Here is a 20,421-nt window from a genome sequence, read left to right on the forward strand (position 1 = left end):
ACTATGTTTAATAGCTTTATGTCCTTTTATGTTGTGTCACTGGACACTGCCCACAGTACCCGAGGTGAGGGCGCCCCAGTGCAGAGCAGAGTGGGACAATCCCCTCCCTTGTCTGGCTGGTGATGCTGTGCCTGATCTTCTCCAGAAGAGCCCATAACCATCCGTCATGGCACACCAATCACTGGACTCATCCCACCAGGTTTTGCTCATCAATTTTAGATATTTTAATCCAAGTAAACAATCCTGCTAATAATTGCCAGAGGATAGCCTCAAAGCTGGTAATTGGATAGTAAGTTTCAAAGTTAGGGATTTTTGGGTGAAAATTACTTTGATCAGAAGTTAGCCACTTAATTCCATTACCTGGATCCAGACAAGAAGCTGTTCTGCATAATAATAATGAAGTGTTTCATCCATATTTCTGTCTTTAATTCCTGATCCAAGTCACTAATATTTCTTCCTACACAAGAGAGATTGCCAATCTTGCTATACCATATCTGATATACATGGAACATGATCAGTTGCTTAGGACATGTTGTGTTTTTAAAACACAAATGTTATGGAATTCAAGAATGTTCCTGAACTGGCAAATGAACCTTTCAGAGAGCAATGCAAGATGGTTGCCCACTTAGAACCTGAAGTAATAGGGCATTGGTACCAGAACCATTGGTTCTGCCGTGTATGTGGAAGGAAACCTAGGTCACCTTTCAAACTTACCCTGCTTTCATTTGTGAGTCGAAGTGTTTTGAGAGTTTTTTTAGGAACAAGGTATTAAACTTCAAGGGAGATCAATGTAATTGCCACTTTTTTTGAGCTGCTATGATGCTACAATGCTGCAGTTGCTGATCTTATAATGACTTCCAGTTGAGAGCTGTTTACCAGCCCAGAAGGGCTCCACACTTCCAAGATGCTAATGCCTATTACCATTGTTACAAATTCTTGATCACGTATCAGCCACTGAAAAGACCATAATTTTGATGTTTAAAATGCATTACTAAAGTTACCTGGTAGAAGTTTATGGTACAGATGAAAAACTGGAACACTAATGGTCTTGCTGGAAGATTCTCCTCCTGATGAAGAAGCACCAACTTTATCTGCCATCACTCTTCCTCGTCTTGATGGTGGACGTGGAGGGGTGGATGAAACAGCTCTTTTTGACTGAGATTTCAAACCTAGTACAGAAGTAAAAAATTTCAAGTTGTTCTAGTATTTAATACCTTCAGTTAGCCAAGATACAACATACTCAATTATAGAAAAATGTAAGAACTTTACAAGAACTCACTGGCTAATTAAATACCAGAATAACATTTATGTATAAAACATATTTGGATATAATATGTATATTATATCCAAATATGTTTTATACATACGTTTTATACAGTGTATTTTTAGTTAAAAGGCTGTACATTCTCCTAAGCCCCAAACATAAACCAAACCATAACTAGATGATGCCATGCATAAAAAAAGCAAAAGCTATTCTGATTCTGCTTTCATTGAAGTGTCTCACAATGGGCCCTACAGCAAAACATTTTTAAGCTGTCTTTTCACCTGAAAACAAGAAAGGCAAAATTTTCCAAATTGACAGACATTTCAGCACAGATTATAGATAATAACCCCTTGTCTGGCCTACAAAGGTGACTTTAGCTGCAGTACTGACAGTACCACATATGTGATAAAAGGTGTCTTTATATGTGGTTTCCAGGTTCCCGGGCCCCAAAACATTTGAAGTAAGCACTACATGAAAATTAGGAGGCAGAATAGGTACATAAAAGCTTACTGTTATTACACAGCCTTATATAAGACTGCCTTATCTTAGGACAGCTTAGGGTGACTTAAGGTACAGCAAAATTATACTGCAATCATGTACCCTTCTGTGCAGGTGACAGACCAAGGCAAAAAGCCAGCAGGTCAAGACACAAATACAGACAATTACTAACTTACCTTTGTCCAAGAGTTGCCACAAAACTAACAACATCCACACTTCAAATGCTGTAATATGCTCTGGTTTCAGCTGATCATTAGAAGCAGGTCTAAATGTGCAACACATTGTCCAGTAATCTCAGTACACTAAACTAGCTTGCCTCAGGAAGATCAGGCTGCAAATACTATCTCCTCCTTCGATTAATTTTACCCATAGGTAAAATGTTAAACACTTTTAACTTCTTGAGATTCTGAGGACACTAAAAAACCCTCAGAATATATGAAAAAATAATGACAAAAGAAGAAAACAGGTAGTAAAAGCAAATGTAAATGAAATAAGTTTACATTTAATCTCTTACTAAATTGGAGAAAATTGGAAACATCAGAAAAAACTAAAATCTGCTTCTTTTTAATAGAAAATGGGCTATATCAGGCAGTAGGATGAGCAATGCAACTGGAATGACATGGCTGACTATGCTATGCCCTATCTTCAAGCTTGGTGTAATATTTTTGTTTCTTTCTAGATTTTTTGTGTTTTAACCCTTTGCTTGGACCTATTAATATTTTAGATACTACTGAAACGTGTTTAACTTGTTTAAGTGGCACCTACTGTAACTATCTTGTCAGATAAAGATGCTGTAATTAACATAGCTATGTTGTTTTAAGTGTACCAAGTTCAGTGGAACCACTGCCCTGTTCAACATTTGCGTCAAGTTATATCTACACCTAAAAACTTGAAATAAAAAGCTTAAGAAATATTGGTGCCAAAAGTCAAAGGAAATCAGTATCTCTGCTTTATGCTTCATGAAGTGTGAATGAACTTGAAGTACCTCAATAATGGCAGAAAGCTAGATAGGAAGGGAGTAGTTTGAAGTTGATTAATCAACTTCAAACTGAAAGACTAATGACTTCTACAGCCATCATCTGAACTGTAACATTGTGTACCACTGCAAAATTACTATGTTCAGTCTATATCCTCCAACAATAGGCTTGCATTTCTGTAAGGAAATGGGATTACATGAGAGACTTCTGAAGGTTCGACTCAATAGCTTTTATAAACTGAATGCTCTGAAAGAAACTCCAGAATTAGTTGTTTCTGAGTGGAATAACATGAGTTTATGCCAAAGTCTCCATTTGACAGAGACCATTTTAGCAGAGTACCATTAGTTGTTATGCAAAATGTATGGATATCTTTTATTTCCAAAGAATATTTTCAGAAGAGAGCTGACTAAACTCTGTTGTACAAGCTACTGCAAAAAGTAGAAGCAATAATACCCTCCAAGCTCCAAGGGTGTCTTTAAAAAAATCCTGTAAAATACCCTAGCAACAGCATCCACAAAAATATCACTGACACACATATTTAGGTGTACATATATGTGACAAATTTGTCAAAGTATAATCTGCTAGAGAAAACTGTTTCAGCAGGAATCAATCTTTGCTGCCTAACAGTCAGTTGCATTACAATTGTAGTACCAGGTACTACAATCTTTCTAACCATCACTAGTAACAAAATTAATTATTGGTAGGTATTTTCTTCCCCCAACACACTTTGAACACCAGAAATATCCATTTTATAAAAGATAGAAGAAAAAGACATACCAGAAGCAACAACAACGCTGTAATTGTCCTGAAATCCATTTTCTGCTTTAACTTTTTCTTTCTCCTCATAATTCTTCTTTTCTTTATCTTCCTTCTGTTCATTAATTAGCTTAGCTGTAATACTGGGTGTATCTATGTGGGGATGGAGGGGACAAGGACAAACAAAGAGAGGAAAGAAAAGCATTTCAAGATACTAAGTTGATTTTATTAGTTTCTAAGCCATTAACAAGGCTATTCTCAACTACTGTAGCATTTCAAAGCAACAACACACACAGCAATAGTCTTGTCAATAACTACGAATTAAGGTATCACAGTAATTCTGCCCCTTCTTCCCCCAAAACTCTGTTCTCTGACAATTTAAACCTGTAACAGTATAAAACCATTACTTGATGAGTCAAGTGTTTTCACATTAAAAAAATCCACTAAACCACTGCAATCAACCAAAAATGAGATTAAGTAAAAAATCTCTATCCAAACCCAATGAACCAAAAAAACCCACAAAAAATCTTGGACAAAACAACAGCAAAAAAATCCAACAATAAAAGAAATACTAAAGTTTTTTTTTTTTTTAAGAACAGCTGCAGACTTATTTAAACAGGCTCTTGTATTTGGGTCTGGGTATCTCTCGTTACATACTGATCCAATTTCAGAACTAGTAAATTCTCTTCCTTTGAAATTGGAAGATGCCTGAAGTACATTACACAATCAAATCTTGAGCTGTTTGCTTAAGAGAACATTAGATTAGTGCAGTTCAACCATTTCAGTTTAATCATTAGTGTAGATCACAACTATCAGTATGTTATTAAATCTAATCTAATTTGTTAAATCACTGATGATTGGTGACAATGGACGATTTCATACTCTGTATGGTACAACACTGGCCAAAATGGCCAAGTAATTCTCTAATTGCTTCTGGGTAGTAACTTGTTTCCACATAGCCACAGAAGCTTTGAGGTACAACTCAAGACCTAGAAGTACCATCCAGCTACCTTTAACTGTGTGTTAACAGTGGCTGAGGTGCTGAAAGGGACGTGATTTGTCTGCTTGGAAATGTATTATGATTTGTTCCTGAAGACATTAGTTATATCTGTATTGAACAGCACTGGAGACTAAAAAAAGATATAGAGTGTGAAACTACTGCCACTTAGGATTCAACATTCACACAAATATCCTCTCTCTATGTATACATCTGTGTGTATATAGACAAACACATATGTGTGTATATATACACACACACAAATGTATCTATCGATGAGACTGTGTATGTTCTTGGCTTTAAAAAAAAAATTCATCATCACTATTATTATTAGTACTACTGTTATTAAATTTCTGAATGTCTCTAGTTTTGTCCCACTGACTCAATGTTGTCCACCTACTGTTGGGAAATTTAAAGGTCATTAATAAAATTATTATAGAAGGTTAAGCAGTGGTATTGTAACTACTTAGGCGATACCCAGATTTGATGTTTGATGTTTTTCTGAGTCAAGCAGTAACTCAAGATTAAGGTGCATGAAATACAAAACAACTGGTACTCATCCAGGCAATTCTATCTGCTGTGTACTGCACATTTTCTTCCTATGGTGAAGGGATGCAAACAGCAGATCTATCAATTATTTCAGGCACCCCTTCTCCCCCTCTTTTATTAAAAGCTGGGAAAAAAGTACCAAATGAATATGGTTCTTGTGATTTGCAGAAAGTATGAAATGGTTAATTTGAAACATTAACAGTAGTAAAGAAAAAAGAAGCTAACCCAAGGCACAGATTTCTGACACAAGATCTCCCTGATTTCCTGTTGCTGTAGTGGTGACAGCCTTTTCTTTATTTTCTACCCCAGTCCACCCCTTCTCTCTCTTTCACTCCAAACACACAGCTTGCTCCTCTAATATTCAAGCCTTCTTTACTCTGTCCTAACCATGGACTTCATAGAATGCCATACAAGAACTACAAAGCCAAGGCATAACAATGCAGTAGCAAACTCTAAAGTTATGGTGCCCTACAAAGTCAGCATTGACCATTTTCAATTACAGACATGACAGTTTACCACATCATCACATTCTCCTCTCCAGTCCTTACTAGCACTGGCTATCAAGCTGATAACAATACACCACCTAAGGCAACTACTCAGTACAGTTTATGTCACTGCTCAACAACTGATCCCTACCTCGTATGGAGTGACCATCCCACCCATTACAGTAATGAGATCCTTGTGCAGTTTGTGGTCAGAAAAACCTAAAATTTCACACATGACTCTCTGGACAGTAAATAAATATAGAATTCTATCAGAAATAGTAAACTGTTCATTGATAAATAAGATACAAGCATTGAGCTAGGAATGGATATTTTCCTATTAAAATCCTAAAACACATCTTGTCCTATCTAGTATTGTGCCAAATAACATTTTAGTACTCCTATCAGCTTGTTAGGTAACATTTATTGCCCCAACAAATTTGTAAATGTAAAGAATTTCCATAGGTATAAAAAAGCAATAGCTGCTTTTAACTCCATGAAGACCTATCTCATAAATTAAAAGTTGATCTACCCTGAGTTCCAAAGAAGTACACATTCAAGTAAACCTACATACAGGAGCATACACACCTAGTCAGATGAACAGTGCATACCCTTCAGTGCACATCTCCCATATGGCAAAAACATAATTGCTCTAATGATTTTTGATTTTTCTTTAGTATATTGAGAATCACATTTTAAGAATAAAGAGGATAAAGTCCTGGATTTGTTGTTGTTTTTTTTTTTTTGTTTTTTTTTTTTTTTTTTTTTAACTAGACATGTATAAAACTGATTTTTCATTTAACATGACCAAACCATTTCTACTCTATTTATTACTAGAGGAGAATCAACTTGCATCTTGCCTGGCTTTACCTAGAGAGCTCTGGCATGGACATGACATCTTCAGTATGAATTCTTGTCTTTAACTAATTTTTAAAAAGTTATTAACCCTAATCTTTAACATATAGTTCTGTTTCCTAAAGTATTTAATAAGCACTAAAATTAAAGGTGGGATTAATTTTAAGATGTCTACCATTTAGATGTCAAAATCCATATTATGGTCTGTGAAAGCCTGATCAACAAAGTTCCCTACAGACAGGTTTATCTCTCAGTGTATATTCAAGTAGTATGACTGAAAGTACTGAAAGTACTGAAATTAAAAAAACAAATAAATAAATTATCCTCTCACTGTGCATAATTTTAAAATTAATATCTTAAAGTAAATTATACTTTTCATTTTTCATTTAGTAAGTGAACACAAATATTTATACGGCAGACAAATGTATAACCACAGAAATTAGATGGAGCCTTTATCAAGGTCCTTTTCACAGGACATACATCTCCATCTTGAGATGTATCACTAAGTTCCAGGACATTTAACTCACAAAATTTGGGGAAATGTAATGAATGGATGAAAGACAGTGTGTTTTATATGCAGTAGCACTTATATGGTCAAACAAACAATATAATATTTTTTTTTAAACTGCGTTTTAAAAAGATGCAAAACAAAACCATGAACTATTGCAAACTTGCCTGACACACGATCAAGAACTTCTGCTAGAGTTGTTGAGACAGGCAAGTGAAGAGTACGAAATTTGTGTCCAGCTCCATACATTGGATGTTGAATTACATGACTAGTAGCATTAATTCTACCCTTGTACAGCTGAAAGGAAAAAACAGTCAACATTAATTATGACTTTAACACTGAGAAATAACTTAAACCACTATGTTCTTATAAAGCCACGTCACCTAGACAAAGCTAAATTCTTAGTATGCTAAAAAAGAAAACTAATATATCCTTCAACTTTGGAGGTATACAGTAAAAATACATCAAATTAGGACATGTTTAGTTTTTTAACTCAAAATAATTTGATTTGAAACCCTACAATATTTTTATCATACCAGAAACAGTATGATATCATCTTTGCTTTAAAAAAACAATCATTTTACATAGCTGTAATATGAGAGAAAAATTGCATGCCTGAGACTTGCAATTACTTAGGAAATGAAAACTTAACTATGAAACTAAATATCGAAAAATAACAATATACTTTGGGTAGAGAAAGATGATGTTTCTCTGTTTCTCTGACTTGAGGAGGAAGTTTATTCTAGACTTAATATCTACTTTTTGTTATTATGACAAATAATTAAGTCACCATTAGCTAAAACATCGCAAATATTTTACCATAACGGATTTTAGACAGCCCTGAAGATCTGTTTATTAATATGCACTTACAGGACCAATTTATTGTTGTGCAATGCAATGAAAAAAAAATTGTATTTGCTGACAACCAGAACTAAGCTTCTGAAAAAGTTTTGGTAAGAACTTCTAAGATGGAAATGGGGAACGAATCTTTGAAAAGTTATGTTGTTGGGTATTCTAGAAGTATATCCTGTACATCTACATTATTTTTAAGGTTTCTCTTTGCATGTTATAGGAGGAATCATCTCAGTAAGAACACAATTTCCCACTGTTTTTAATATACGAAATGGAACTATGACAACTTCAAGACATTTTTTCTGCTTTTACCTATCTAGTAACAGCTTTCTTTAAAAATCTTTTTCATGTAAATAATTAACAGAAAATTGATGCTACCTTTACACTATCAATGGACCTGCTAACAATTATTCAGCCAAGTTAGAACATTTAAATGTTTGTACTAAAACTGTATTTGTGCCTCCTTTTCCATTTTATACTGTCTGACCCAGTTTCCCTCTCATGTATCTCCTGCAGTACTTTACTTCTGAGATGCAGAAACCACAGCAGCAAATACTGTTTTCTGGATGGGAGTATCAGATCTTTTAAAGAAACTTGTGGTTTTATCCTATTTTTTTAGTCACAGCCGTCAAGGAGACCACTTCAGGCATCAATTGTAATTGTGTTCCTGTGAAGCATGTGGGACCATAAAGCATACATCTGCTTTATAAATTAATTCACATATTTGTCACTCAATTTATTCATGGCATTTTGGCTAACTGCTGAAGCACATCTGCCAATTTTGACTATGGCTGATCCTTAATGAAACTGCTAAGGTCTAGCGAACAGATACAGTATCTATATTTATTGCTAGTGTGTAAGGGTACTATTAAAAAGCCTTCTGTAAGATAAATTTCAGTTGTCAGATCCTTCAGAAGCAGTATATTTCCAATAAATATTTTGTGTTATTGTAACACAGTGCCTTGAATTTTCTTCTAAAATGATGAGTTTCAATTCAACGGCACTTTGCTTTCCAAAATTCCATAATGTGTACAGCAGAAAAAAGCTGCTAACATTTCAAAGTTGAATATACTCAGACTTAAGACCTGAAGGCTAAATTTATTCCACATTTACCATACGGTATCAAAAATTCTTACTGGACAAGGCGACTGAAGAAATAAAGTCACTTTCTCATCCTCTAGCATCAGCTGCAAAAAAAGCCTCCTAATAAATCCTGAAATATTTCCAGAGGTTGGGAGGTTCCCACGCTGAGGAGAGGACTGGAACAATTCACAAAGAACCTGAGAATGCAAAATGATACCAGATTTAAAATATTTCTACATTTAGGTCTTTAAAATATAGCTCTACACAGCCACAGTAGGCAGTGCCCGAGATCCACTCCCAATTATCACACAAACCAGCTCAGAAATGAGCACCACTGAAGAAAATACCTGCAGCAATAAGGCCTTTAATATAAAAGTTTAAAAATGCTGACTACAGCACCAAAGTAATTGTAAACATGTAGATTTCTCAAAAATATAAAAAACTGAAAATAAAGTAGTTATAAAAACAGCTTTTGAATCCCTAAAGCAAACATTTCCCATGGCATAATGCACTATTACTCCCAGCCATTAACAGAGAACCGACTCAATTTTTTACTGAAGTCTATTTCTTCCTAGGCCATCATTATTTTTAAAGCTGAAAAGCCATTTTCTCATTATACTTGTATTCAGCTATGTCTGCAAGGTTAATGAATGTGACAAAGATAGCTGAATTTGCTCTAGAATGCCAAATGCAAAGCCATACCCTGTATTTCCTTGGACACAGTTTGCACAAGCAAACTTCCTAGGATATCTCCTTAGGTTACTAATATTAAATATGTGTGAAGCTTGCTGTTCAAATTCCATTCCGTAAAAGTTTAGCCCTATCCAGTTAAACAGTTTTTTGGATTTCAGTCTAAAGTTTATTTCTCTAAACCAAGAAGAATACAAATCTATATACTGGACAGCCATTCCAAAACATTTTTATATGTTTCAGACTCAGGTCAACAAGCTAACAATTTTAATAGAAAATTTCTCCAGTCAATGACAGTTCACAAAACCCCAAGTTATTATAAAGAAAGGTAAAAAACCCAGAACGTTTTCAAAGTATTAAAACATCATTATTTTTCTCTCTCACCTGTGCCATAAGTCTCTGGTTATTAGGATGGCAAGAGATGCACTGGAGGAAGAAAGCAACTGTTGCATTTTCAATTGCTGTCCGCTGCTGAGTGGTCAGTCCTGTGGTTACAGTTGAAGAAAGCAAGCTGGATCTTGCACTGGTCTGCTGTGCCGTCACATTGTGTCCTCCAGAGGTAGCACCAGAATGGCACAACAGGAATAAAAGTGCTGTCCACAATGGATTGACTTCAGAGCCACCCAACCAATCCTTCATCATGTGGCTGTTGCCAACTTCTGTCAGAAACCTGAGAACAGGAGCAACCAGGTCTGCTGTGATGGGCATTTTATTAAAGTGCTGTGGAACATGGTGCCTCCTGAGCCTGTCCTGGGTGATATCCATTGATTGTGCAGTGCAGTCAGAGCTAGAAGTATGGTTAAAGCAAAAACTAGCAAGACTTCTTACAAGCAGTGAAGGCAAACCTGAGTCCAGCAACTGCTTGATAGCTTCAGGAGACTGAGATGAGGCAGCAAGCGTAGCCAGGTGAGACTCTGTTAGTGCAAGAGGGGCTTGTGCATTTTTAGAGTCATCTGTCAAAGATGAACTAAGGTCCTGCTTTTTGCTGTCATCGGTCATAGACAGTCTGTGCTGACACTGCATTGGAGGAGGAGTGATACCCATCCATCCCATCAGTAAGGAAAAATAATTTGGGTGGATGTGGCACATGGAACAAAGCAAACTATCAACAGCTTTCTTCAAAACCATGTTGCAGGGAAGAGACATGGACCAATTAAACAGTGACCTGTAGAAGACAGAAAATCATATCAATACATAGTCTGCCAGTTATTTTCCCTTTTTTTATCACTGGTTCATACAACATTTTTGCACTTTTATGATTTATTATTATAGAAGCTACTATGAAACACTCCATGCTGAACTTGGAAACTTCTGGATCACAGTATCAGCAGGACGCTGATTACCCAAAATGCATTTCTCAACTGTATGCTTAAATTTCTTTCACCATACTGTATTTTAAATAGATATAAACCAGCTGCACACAATACCCAGATTTCAGTCTTTTGACAGTTGTCATACATCTCATCCATTTTTAACCAACTGCAATCTCTTTCTGCTGTCAATTCTCCAAGCTGCAGCTGTTAGGGTCACACACATGATCCTATGTGTGTGTACAAATGTCATTTACATGAAGGTCTCAATTACTTGTAAGAACTTTAACATGTTTAAAAATTTTTGAAAATTTCACTTATTAGGCATTTTCCTAAAGATGCTGCTATAAAATGAAAGCAGCAACAACCTTATTGGTTGGACAACACACCTTTGTTATCCTTACTTGACCTAAATTTAGGACACAACAACAGAATTATTCCTCAGTGATTCTAAAATCCCACCTACCTTTGACATCACATCCAAGTACCAGCTGCTTAAATGGGCACATGAGTGCAGAAGCTACTTTAGCTCCTGTTATTCAGCTTAAATTTCGAAGGGGTACTTGTAAAGTAAAATGAAAATTTCTTCACACAGACTTGTCCAGAGTATGTGAAGTACTTTAAAAAAAAGCCAGTTTTCCAAACTGCATTCACAGAACCTTGACACCACAGGTGTTACATTATCTTAACATTTACATACAGAGGTGAACACGCACTTCATGCCATTCAATGCTAGGTTTTTAAATTAAATTTGGATATATTATTGTATCTTTCATTCCCATTTGAAGACAAGGATTGTTTTCCCTTCTTCTGGATGGAAATGTTATTCTATGTTTAGTCTAAGGGCATCCTAGGAACTCAAAGAACTCTCTGGGTCTAACCAAAAGTAGGATTTATCACCAGTCAAGGGTTGATAAAACCCCTCCCCAACAGAAAGCTCATCTCAGTGGCTAAATGATCTATAACTCTGGAAAGACAGTCACAATTTCCAAAAGTCCACATGTAATAAAGCTACACTTAACTCTTCTCCAACTATATATTAACACAATCCAAATGCCAAAATCTTCTGGATGGGTTCATGCTCTATGAAAAATATGGTTTTTTTCTATATACATATTTAAAAATAACTAAGGGATTAGCATCCACTGGCCAAAGCAAAAATACTGAAATGGAAAATGGGGATGATGGGAAAATATTTCCAAGAACAAAGTGATTTATCACATGAAGGAGAAACTTGGAGCTATAGCTAGAATCCATTACAATATTTCAAAAGTTACAATATCAAAGAAGATGAAGAACACACACAAAAAGTTATTTTCATTAGAAAAATTATTTGCCCATACAACTCTGACAAAAAAGCTTTTATATTTATTAAAGAATATATTTTATAATTTGCTCCAGATGGTGGCCTATATGAATGATAGTTTTATATCTGGGAGGAGGCAGGGATCAGGGTCATATTATAACTTGCATACTCAAACTAGGTACAAACTATCATTTCGCCCTGTAATGAAAAAAACTTTCCTCCAAAAGACAGGAACTCAGCTGTGAAACCCACTTTTTTATAAATCTAATTGGGCTGTCCATTTCAGAAAGTCATTTTTATTAGAGCTTTTCCTTTTCAAATGTTAAAATGTATCTTGAAAATATATTTCTGTTAAAGTGTATTGCTAAAAGGACTAATTGACCTGCAATTTAAAATCCTTAAACAGATTCCCAAGATGAACAAGCTCATTTTTAATTAAAAAATATCTACATCACTGTATCAGTGACATGTCTTTGGAAACTGTCTTCCTTGAAGTCGTGTTGCACATATGTAAGAGTTCCACATGCTTGTACCTGTAACCTTAACTTGATGATGTTTTAATGTCTGACTATGCCTAAAGGAGACTGGTTGTGGAAAAATATGAAGGTTTCCTAAGAACAACAACAAAACCATGCACAAAGATCTTGTCATTAACTGCAACTGCATTCAACAGTACAAATCAAAGATGCCTGACTAATGCTAGATACAGTAATTTAATAATTATTTTTCTGTAAAACATGTGAAACAATGTTATGTGGTTTATTTTGTTTTGTTTAAATGGAAGAGATAGTTAAGCAACATAAATTGCAAATATTAGACCATATATTTTCATCTTGGGACTCACTAAGAGTATACATTTGGTGTATAGAGTGAACTTCTCTTTAGAATGCATCAAAATGAAGCAAGTTCATAGTTTAAGATTCACTCCAGATTTTGGGCCTTCATTTCTTTCAGTCAAACTGGCCATAACAGAAGTGAAAACTCCAAGAAAACATTTCCACCTTGCCACCTCTCAGTTATAGATATTGGATACTGAGACAAATAAAATAATGTTTCTGTAACAGCATCCTAATGAAGATCACTTATATCTACTGTGAAAATTACTGCAAATAATTTCAACAGGAATAGTCCATTAAAAGACCTCATGAACCAGCTTACCTTTCACATATATGCAAGTATACACATAGATTTCCTGTTTCATTTCAGATTTTTGGGTCTTGAAACACAATTATACCTGGAATATGTGAAGTGCAGCTTTGCATTTAGAACTACAAAACTATCTGTTTGGATATCTTTAGGTATCCACTATCAATTAGCTTCAGGCATATCACTTTCCACTACTATTTCACAATAAGTGCCCTTCCAGTTGTATTATATCCGTGAACAAAACAATTTCATTATAAAAATAATGTGGTGGTGAACTTTGCTTTACTTACTCAAAGAGCTCCCTGTCCAGCAACGCCGGCAAATCGTATTCAACGAGCAATTCGTAACTGTGCCACAAAATTGCTGCTACGCAATGCAGGTGGGAAGGAGATGGCATCAAAAGCCCATACTCTCTGGTTGAGCTATTGGGACAGATGTAGCTGACCCGGCCACTTTTTTTCATAGCTGCAACTCTTGCAGAATCACTGACCCATTTCAGCAATGCTTGAATTCTGCAAGACAAGATGATGTTACACATTATAAACGAGCAAAGAAACACTCAGAGTCAAATTAGCTTGCTGGTTTTTTGTAATCCTATTTACATATTTATCTCTTTCTTTGAAGTAAAGTTCGAGAGTGAGCTCAAGCTCTTTTTTCCCAAGACTTAGATCAGGGCAAAAATTAATTTAAAAAATTTATCTTGGACAGCCAAATGAACCTTCTACAGAAAAAGAAAATATAGCAGATATCTGAGTTCTGACTATTTGAGAGAAAAGTAATTTGAAAACCAAAATTTTATCACATTTATAAGAGCAGAAAAAAGAGGGATAGCATTCCCTGGAAAGGATGAAAAGAGCTAGGACAGAAAGCTGGGAAAGCTTTTTCAGATTTCTGCACTTCCATGCTACCTTATAACAATCAGCTTCCAAAAACATTTGATTTTGTGAACTAATATCAAGCCAGTGTTTAGCAGGTTATTTTTAGTATATGCTTCCATATGACAACCCAAATAACATTACCTATCTTTTGTTCCAGGGTCTTGAGTTGTTCCAAGCTGATAAAGAATGTCTATTGTGGAGTCAGAAGAGAGACCATTTAATCTTCCAAACAGTAAAGGGCTATTCAGATCTTGCCGCATTCAAAAAAAAAAGGGGAGGGGAAATAATAGAAGTACTTACATACGTATTTTTAAGTGTACTAATGATATTATTACAGAATTGCAATATTAACATTGAATTAAGTTTTCCCATTAATATAAGGATGAAATTCCTATACACACCACTGACTCAAAACTGTGCATTTTGTATGTCCAATGTTCAGCTTTACTATAAAAGAAAAAGCCATTACAACATTAATCAGATACAGGACTTATAGGTTTACATAGGAGGGCTTTCTTCAACATAATCCAAAAAGACATGACTAATTCCAATAAAGCTGTCAAACCTTTTGCTTGACAGAAGCAAATGCTTTTCTCAAATGAAAGCTTATTTAACTTCAATTTCCATCAATGGGATTACAGTTGAAGATTTCCACAGATTATTTCCTATTCAGCTTCTCCTCATTGTGCTCATCCTCTGACCTGCCAGAAAGTACTTTCCTATCTAACAACATTCCAGCAAAAAGAGTAGTCTATGCTGAAACACTAACTCATGGCAAACGAAGTCATAAGAAGCCATTTTAAAGAGAGTGTTTTCTGTTAGCAGCCTCAAAACAGAGAAAATTGAATTTGTTTTCTTTTATTTAGAAGCTACAAAACAGCAAAGTGATATGAAACCATACATACAAAACCCCCGGTGCACTAACAAAACAGCTTCTGCAAAACTTCACTGTGGGACATAGAACAGTAGTTGTATCTTCATTATGTACCTCCACACATAAATATTTTCAATGCTTAGTGCTATTCAGAATTCATACTGTCCTACAGACTACTGCTGCATTAGTTTTCCTTAACAGCATTTGTGGCAGTGCTCTTTATTTCAAAACATCTGGACACAGTATCTAAAGTAAGAGGCATTTAGGATACACTCTGCATCCTACACTGTCTTCAAAACACCCATCTAATTATGAAAAATCAAACAACCCTGGATGCATGGCTTTATCCTAGTAGGACTACCCACATACAAAAACTGTGATACTTAGAAGCCCAAGAAAGCACAATGTCAAGTTCTGGCAACCCAGGTTCAGAATCAGAAAGCAACATGCAAATATACTGTATTTGTACTTTTATACAAGCAATGCTTTTAAGCAACAACTGAAAAGAAATACACTGCACTCACCTGCAGGATCACTCCCTGATGCTGAGCAGTTTCTAAGAAGAATGTCAATCAATTTTAGGCCAATTCTGGTAGACTGAAGCCCAATTTTCACAAGCACAGCCTCAATGTTTGGAGAATGCATCCCACAGTAAGGGGACATTAGTAAAGCAGCACATGTCTGCAACAAATTAGCAGTGGGTGCTGCAGCACTGGCCATCATTCCTTCCAAATCACTTATGTGAGTGAGGCAGTGGTGTAATAATCTTAACCATCCAATACTGAAAAGGAAAACAGAAAAATGAGCTAATGTATTATTTTATTGTATTACTTTTTATCTGTAGCACAACTACCTGTATTAGATTACAGGACAAGTACTGCAGAAAACTCCTGTGACGTGATCAAACATCATCTGAGCAAAGTAAATGACTGAATTTAAGACCACAATGAAATACACATTAGTAATGCTGTTGCAATCATTGGATTAAGATTATAAAAAAGGCAGGATCTGTGAGCAGAAAGAGTTAAGAGCCTGCAAGTTTTACTACTAAGGTTTTTCAAGATTTCTCGATTCACATACATATTTCTTCCAACAGGAGGAAATCCTTCCCTGGTGAGGAAAGGATGAAAGGGAAAATGTTTATATATGGCGATGGGTGTGGGGCAGGTCTGGGTTTTATTGACTGTTGGGTTTTTTCTTTGTTGGGTTTTATTTGCTTGTGTATTGTTTTTATTTACATCAACATGAGTAAAAAGTGCAACAGTAGTTGGCATTAAAATTATACACCTGCACAACTTCCCTGACATTACAAACTTTTAGGATCATACATATTTACAATAAACTACAGTGAACGTTAGGGAACCTGATTTAAAATGCATATAGAAAAAAGCACAGAAATTAAAAATGTGTTAGCTACTACATTTTCCTCATGTCTCTCATTCTTTGACAAAATCACTCAGAAGTTCTTTTAATAATGAATACTGAGAAATAAACCTATTGTAATCAAATCAATTTAGAAACACATTATTAGACTTTACACCACAATACTATTTAAACTAGAATCATGAACACGATAGCAATCTAAGCTGTATGTGAAATAAATGGCATCTTTCACTGACAAGTTCTAAACTAGCAGGTTGTTTCCACAACTAACCTTTACCACAGTTTTAAAAAATGCAAACTTTATTACAGATCCTAAATTAGGCTTACAATTTAATTTTAGGAATCATTTATTCCAAAATCAATTGGATTCATAAATTAAAAAAGAGCAAGTCCTCTGTTATGTCTAAAAGAAAATTTATGCCAAGTTTATTGAATATATGTTTTACATTACTGTCATTGTTTTATTGAGATACTTACAACATTAGGCTGAAAGCTAAAACAAAACATTTCAAGAAATGAGGAATATACACTCACCTTCTTTCTTTAGATACTGGTTATTCTTGTGTGACTTTATTATAACCATTTCTGAAGTAAATATAATATAATTTGGCTATAGTAATTTTCTTCACTGCTATTTAAGAGCAATTTCAGTTATATAGCTTTTATAAATATACACTGAAAGTATTCATGTTCTCTAAATTTACTTATGCTCTCAAAATTTTTCCCTGCAAAAGAAAGGTTTTTAAAACTTTCCCATGCTCTCTTCAAATTTATAAACATTAAAGTTCAAAGATTAAATATTTAAAATTAGCAAGTTTTTACAACTTAGTAAGCTAAATTTAAAAACCAGGAAATCTCAAAAATCTATCCAGGAAATTAAATTCAAAGTTGGAAAATGTTGATACTTCTGAAAAATTCCTTAAGTGTTCATTTATTTTTACTTTTAAAATGAGTAAGAAACTCAAAATGCCACCTATCCAAATAAACACTTTTGAAAAGAAATCTTGCTGATATGCCAGAATCATAGGAACCTTCAACTCCTATTTCTGAAATTTTTGCAAACAGCAATATTAGATATGACTTCCACAAAACATTCCATTGTTCTATTTCTACTCCTGCTCCAATACTTATGTAACTTGTTGACTTCTGTAAGGATAAAGAAGTATTTTGGCACTCCATTTTTTTTGACAACTGCCTACCCATTAAAAACACAAAATGCAACTAAAAATGCTTTCCTGTGCTTTACATTCTCTCACCATTGCTGGGACAAAACATTCCCTTTTACGGTTGCAGACTAAGCATGCTACTAAAGAAGGCAGAAATCCTGCTTGTATTTCCCTTCATATTGGAAAAAAAAAAGGAGGAAGAGTTTGCTACTGAAAGATCTGACTCAGAGAAGAAAACACCACAAAAAGCCCGAACTCTAAAGCATGAACTGGCACAAACTGTCCCTGACATGAGCCTTACCTCGTTTTGGAGACCTGGTCCTCGGAGGGAAGGAAGGGATTGTTGACGGTGGCAGAGGAGGTGTTTCCGAAGGCGGTGAGGCCCAACAGTTTGATCTGGGAGAGGCCCAGGGTGCTGGCATCCCGAGGACGATGGAGACGAAGGCAGACAGCTGAGGCAACTTCAGCTTTCACCAGTTGGATTTTTATATAGGTGAGACCACTCGTGATAACAGGAGTTGACAAAGGTAACATATTGACACCATCTGCGCTTATTTCAACAGATACTGATGAAGGGCAAGCTACAGAGTAAGATAAGAAGGTTTAACACTATTTTAAAATCTGTTCCAGTTTGTCTTCATCATCGATACACAGTCAACACTTAAAATTGAGAGAACAGAATGGCTGAAATGATCTCAGGCAGACACTACTACAGAACTGCAGCTAGAGAACTTGACCTGGGAGATGGTACATGTTAAAAAGCACAAGCATTTTCATACATGGTATACAGACTTTATTTCAAAGACTTCAGATGAAGAAAAGTCCTGTCACTGAAAACACTGTTTCCCTATAAGGGTTACAACAAAGAGCTGAAAATCTCATGCTTTTTCCCAACTACCATACACAAGCATTTGCCTTAAGAGCCTTGACCAATATCAAGTATGGCAGAGTTTTTTGACATATTTAACGTGCATGCCACATGACATCTGCTATGCTAGAAAACAAGCAAAGGCAGGGACTTCCATTCTCAAAGAAAGCAGAATTTGCAAGCTTTTCCAACTTATTTTACAGGCATTACTCAAACAACCTCCCAGCTTTAGTTCCTCTGATTACACTCTTTGTATTGTATCCCAGTCTTCAAATTTTTGATCCGGCATCAACATCAGTGAATCTACTTACTTGCCAGAGAGGCCAGGTGAGGCTGGATGTGGATCTCCTTGAGCAGCACAGCTGCAGGAAGGTGAATCGTGAGGTCACACCAAGCTTCCTCAGGTAAAAATATGTATGACCATGCAGCAGACCGAGCCCGCCTGTGGGGAGGAGTAGCCTGCAACAGCACTTCAGCAGGCTGGGCAGTGGGGCTGCTCGAGGTGATTGAACCTTCAAAAACAGCACCATTAACGTTGATTATTAATGTTTATTAATAAAACCCAGATTAATTTACAACCTGAACTGTGGAAAACATCTTTTTTTTTTCTGTCTCATCTCTTTCACTTCATCAGTAATATCCCATGTTTAATGCCCACTGTCCAGTTACTTTTCTTTTACTCTGAACTGTTTTAAATAGGCAGTTCACATATCCACATGCATATATATGTCCTTGAAATTTGCCAGGGGATAATTGCTACCAAAATTCTAAACTTACTCTCATGTATATGAGAGTACATGACAAAAACAAACCAAATAGAAAGATGCAGGTCAAACAGCATGCTTAGACTGTGAACTCAGTTAATTCACAGTTAACACATTTTAAATACTAAAATAACATAAATTACTTAAAAACCAACTTCTGCAACCCTTTTAACTTTAAAAAGGTTTCACATGAAAACCCTTTTCTAAAAAAGACACCAGAATAAAAAACTGACCACAGTTGCTGCTTCTTTTTCTACTCCTAGCATAAGTTAAGAATGAAGAAGGAAGATGTAGGCTGTCTTCTTCAGCAGGTTATAGAGCATCAAGACCAGATTCAAGCTGTTCCAAACTCCAGGTACTTGGGGTGTTTTACTGTAAAGTAGCTACAGCCTGACCGCACAACTAATGTCTAGCAGCAGCAGGACATTGATAAAACTTTCAACCCAAAATGAATTAAGCCCATCTCAGAGAATAACCACATGATGAGAATCAGAATATACTACGCAGACTACTAAATGATGGGAATTAGAATGTACTAAGTGAGGGCAACTAGAAGGTTAATTTTAAAAGCACACTCCTGACTGAAAGTTAAATATTAGAGAGATGCCCTCATGACACAACATCAAGAACTGCAGCACACTGTAAGCTGGAAGTTAAGGTAGGCAAGAACTGACCACCGTATATGCTTAGGATTTTTACTATTTAAAGTAACAAAGAATGAACATTTGCAGGATTTCTAAATTCACCATTTAGAAATTTGTGAAGAGTAAAGTAGATTTCCAGTGGTCCCTATTTTACCAAATAAACCTCTTTTTATTGTCTATCACAATGCCATTATTTTTGACACTCTTAAATCTGAATCACAGGACTGAATGGACTGCTTTCTTATTCAACAACCTCTCTAGAAATTTTAAAATTAATCCCCTCTTGTCAGTGAGACAAACTGTATGAATACATTCAATGGCTGCACCAGGCTAGTGGGCAGCAACAGAAAACAAAGACACTAGTATTGAAAAGGAAAGCCTTTGTAAGATATTACAGTACCACTACCTCTTAAAACACACATTTTGGTTAACTGGCAGCTATTGTATTGACACCAAAACAGCATTGCAATTCTAACAAATGTTCATGCAGACCACATGAGAGCAGTCAAAAGTAGATATGAGAGCATCAGCAGCAATATCATCATTATGCTCCAGCTTCTTCTGCTCTGCT

The 20,421-nt window shown here is 35.6% G+C and overlaps 1 protein-coding gene across 6 annotated transcripts in view; it reads right to left on the reverse strand.

Moving 5' to 3' along the window:
- Positions 1-20,421, reverse strand: part of BIRC6 (baculoviral IAP repeat containing 6) — a 173,445-nt gene that overhangs the window by 65,166 nt on the left and 87,858 nt on the right. For 5 of the 6 annotated variants that reach the window (XM_053972189.1, XM_053972187.1, XM_053972191.1 and 2 more), the window contains exons 50-59: positions 18,754-18,954; positions 17,876-18,155; positions 15,550-15,806; positions 14,293-14,401; positions 13,564-13,785; positions 9,896-10,676; positions 8,875-9,018; positions 7,054-7,183; positions 3,517-3,648; positions 1,002-1,169 (exon numbers count right to left, since the gene is read on the reverse strand). In XM_053972189.1, the coding sequence (XP_053828164.1) occupies positions 1,002-1,169; positions 3,517-3,648; positions 7,054-7,183; positions 8,875-9,018; positions 9,896-10,676; positions 13,564-13,785; positions 14,293-14,401; positions 15,550-15,806; positions 17,876-18,155; positions 18,754-18,954 (2,424 nt within the window). The remainder of the gene's footprint in view (positions 1-1,001; positions 1,170-3,516; positions 3,649-7,053; positions 7,184-8,874; positions 9,019-9,895; positions 10,677-13,563; positions 13,786-14,292; positions 14,402-15,549; positions 15,807-17,875; positions 18,156-18,753; positions 18,955-20,421) is intronic. The other variant, XM_053972190.1, reaches the window with a different exon arrangement.

This window comes from Vidua macroura, chromosome 3, assembly GCF_024509145.1.
Source record: "Vidua macroura isolate BioBank_ID:100142 chromosome 3, ASM2450914v1, whole genome shotgun sequence".
In the NCBI taxonomy this organism is placed as follows: domain Eukaryota; kingdom Metazoa; phylum Chordata; class Aves; order Passeriformes; family Viduidae; genus Vidua; species Vidua macroura.